Source organism: Sphaeroforma arctica, assembly GCF_001186125.1.
Source record: "Sphaeroforma arctica JP610 unplaced genomic scaffold supercont1.1533, whole genome shotgun sequence".
NCBI lineage: Eukaryota > Ichthyosporea > Ichthyophonida > Sphaeroforma > Sphaeroforma arctica.
In genome coordinates, this window is record NW_014039025.1 from 4145 (window position 1) to 7301 (window position 3157).

Genomic DNA, 3157 nt, shown 5'->3' on the forward strand with positions numbered 1-3157 from the left:
ATATATAGTCAATACGTTGCAAAGGGATTTTTTGCCACTTTCTGCGGATGTAGGCAGATACTCATGCCCAGAAAGCAAGAGACTACAAGTGCTGTGGAATGTACTAGCGGGTGTACAGTGCAGTGGCTGTATAGTTTACCACTAACTTTGCCAAAGACAAGCATGTACAGTCGTAGCGAAGTGGTCATTGAAAGTGACTGTCCTAAGTGCAAGGTCGGCTATGCTAGATAAGCACATATGAAATACATCCATACCTGTACTAATCCAGATAGTACACCAATTAATATTTCTACCCATTTTTTCAAGATAGCGTACACATAAAACATGTTCATACAGTTCTTGATTCCCACAGGATATATTTCTATTCTCTGGTCCAGATAGTGTACACACAAAACAAAAACATACCTTTCTTGATCCAGATAGTGTGCTGAAATTTGGCAGGGAGCGTGGTAAGTACACGTATGCCATCTGGGGACTCCACCTCTATTAGATTGTTGCCTAAGCCTTGTGTGACACGCATGATGACATGCTTGTCATCTGGGACAGGGTATTCGTCCAGCACTTCTCGCACGACATACTTGGATTTGGTGGCCTTAGACATGATTACTTGTCTACAAGTGCTGATGCTAGTGCTGCTTATAGTTTATATTCGAGAATTTAGGTGTGTTAAAACTTAGACAGCAGGATTTCAAACATGAGTTTGTGAATCGGTACACAGCGAGTGTATTGTGAATATATCACATATGCACATGTACGTCCGCATCGGGGATTGATTATTCTGCATTCTCTCGGACTGGAATGTAGTCGAGCGCATTCCTCTAGTTAGGGTTTGTTGTGGCAGGGTTTGAAAGAGAGTACATACAGGGGGGGAGTACCAATATGTAATCCTGAGATCTGAGCTGCAACAGCCAAGAGTCCACAGAAGTGCAGTTCGGTACAGCTATGTTGTTTAGGGTTTATTTTATTGCGAGGGTGATATGTGTGTTTGGGTTTGGGATGGGGTGTCCTATTGCTCATAGCCTTCCCTGTTTATAAATAATATTATAGAGAGAGGCTACATATGTATTAGAACTTTCGTGTGTGGGCGGGCAATGGTCAGTACGTTTGCAGCACCATGGACATACGCGAGTTCTGCCGAAGACTGCCCAAAGTGGTACGTTACATAGCCACCAATTGTTTTGGTGATAATTGAGGTGTACGAGTTATAAATGAGTGCACGAAAGTAAGATGATCAATCATCTCCCATGTGACACGATGCCAGCAATCCAGCACACGTTATCGTAATACCACAGTATGTGATAGTATCGGCTACTACTGTGTTATGAGCAGGACGCGCAAAGTATGTATAAATATACGAAGGCGAAGCATTCGCCAGTCACAATAGACGTTAGACCGAAGTGAGCATCTCAGCGAATTGGCGTGACGACACTCCAGTTCGTGATTGTATCAGCAACCATATTCGTGATAATTTTTAGTTGTTACATGTACGATGGACCACTAAATATCATATGTGCTAAAATTCCCACACGAACGTGAGGTAATACTGCAAGTTATACTTCGGGTTTGAGATCTTGGGATCTTCACACCTAACCAGTATTCAAAAATGGCACACGAAAGTATAGTTATTGTTAGATAGTAGTTCTGAATTTCATGCTCATGAGACAGACAACCGCTACACGAGAGTGCTAGCAAAAAAACGTCTATGATACGCAAGCAAAATGATCACGGGCGAAAGTTATAAAATAGCCTTGTTTAGATGCAATCTTCTCCCCACTTATCACACGTTAGTGGGGAATTCATGGACTTCACTGATGTATGTAGTCTGTTCTGCTGACGCGAGGTTAAGTCCCCATGCCACATGACAGCATTCAAAATTATCTGATAGCGGGGCAACCTTACTATGAAAGGACAGTATATGTGTCAAGGGTGTTATCAAGACGCCTACATTGATTGAGGTTTGTGTGCTTACTTCGAGCGAACTGATAGTGCTCTCTACCCTACATCAAACGTTGGATTGTTATACTAGTATGAGTACTTTCGGTACATATCAACACAGCTTGTGCTCTAAATTGAGAATTCCTTGCACTCTCGTGGTTTGTACTCACTCTTCTCGCGAGTTGACGCGCCGGTGCTTTCGATTGTAATTCGTCCGTGTAAACATATTATCACGATATCTCAACGAGTCCTGGTGCTTTCGGCATAGTATGTACAAGCAGCACCCATCTTAGTGGACGTTATGTCTTTGGATACCTGCGTAGCATCCATCTATATGTTGAATACTATATTCATTCTTAACTATGTCAATTGGGTTGACAAACTAAGTTACACATTCTACACGAGCACAATACTTATTTCACTTATCCAAATTCTTGGAAATACTTATCAGGAGCTACATGCACACCTCAACGGCTCAATCGATAACGACACACTCTACAAATTGATGGACCTGTACAAAGCAAAGTATGTGTTGGTCGGTATCTAAACTAGGTGTGAAAAATTTCGATAATATATGGTACCGGAAGCCATTAGCATCGGGGGCGATTAACCCTTCCGTGATGAGCGGAGGTGAAGCTTTTGTGTGGCATCCGCAACCACTACAGATTGTTCGTGTATCAAGAGTTTATGAATCTCACTTGACAAGCAGGGTCTGTTTAACGATTGTACCGGCTTTCCGTTTACCTGTTACAGCTATACCATCCTTACATACTTCTACTGTCCCCAGAAAGTTTGCTTCTTTGGATCGGTCAGGGACCTATATGTGTGTGGAGTATGATCACCTGAAGGCCACAGGAGCCATAGTTTCACATGCGAAAGCTTAACTATTCAAAAGGATCAACCCAATTTGAAAGACTTAGGGCCAAGAAGTATCAAGGCACGAATACTGAACTTAAAAAGACTACCAATTCAAAGAGAATTGATCGCTCGTATTTTCACAGACATTTTATTCAATACCGCATCGCTTTCCAGACATGAGGAATTACCGCTGGAGGCATCGGACAAGTCAATATACGCTATCAAACAAGGAGAAACCCGAACGCTGGCTCAGTATGTCGTGTAGATCAACGCATGTTCACGTTGAAACAGATTGTGTTGTTGGACCATATTGAGGACATGTATATGCAAGTGATGGAAAAAAGCAGCAGGTGAATACATATCC

General features: G+C 42.3%; 2 protein-coding genes across 2 annotated transcripts in view; one reads left to right on the forward strand and one right to left on the reverse strand.

Annotated features, from left to right (window-relative positions):
- SARC_11112 (hypothetical protein) overlaps nt 1-687 on the reverse strand; it is a 3492-nt gene extending 2805 nt beyond the window's left edge. Inside the window, exon 1 of the mRNA XM_014294811.1 lies at nt 406-687. Within this exon, the coding sequence (XP_014150286.1) occupies nt 406-601 (196 nt within the window). The 5' untranslated portion in view covers nt 602-687. The remainder of the gene's footprint in view (nt 1-405) is intronic.
- Nucleotides 688-1082: 395 nt separating this feature from the next.
- SARC_11113 (hypothetical protein) overlaps nt 1083-3157 on the forward strand; it is a 7289-nt gene continuing 5214 nt past the window's right edge. The window contains exons 1-3 of the mRNA XM_014294812.1: nt 1083-1153; nt 2387-2460; nt 2968-3045. Coding sequence (XP_014150287.1) covers nt 1115-1153; nt 2387-2460; nt 2968-3045 — 191 coding nt within the window. The 5' untranslated portion in view covers nt 1083-1114. The remainder of the gene's footprint in view (nt 1154-2386; nt 2461-2967; nt 3046-3157) is intronic.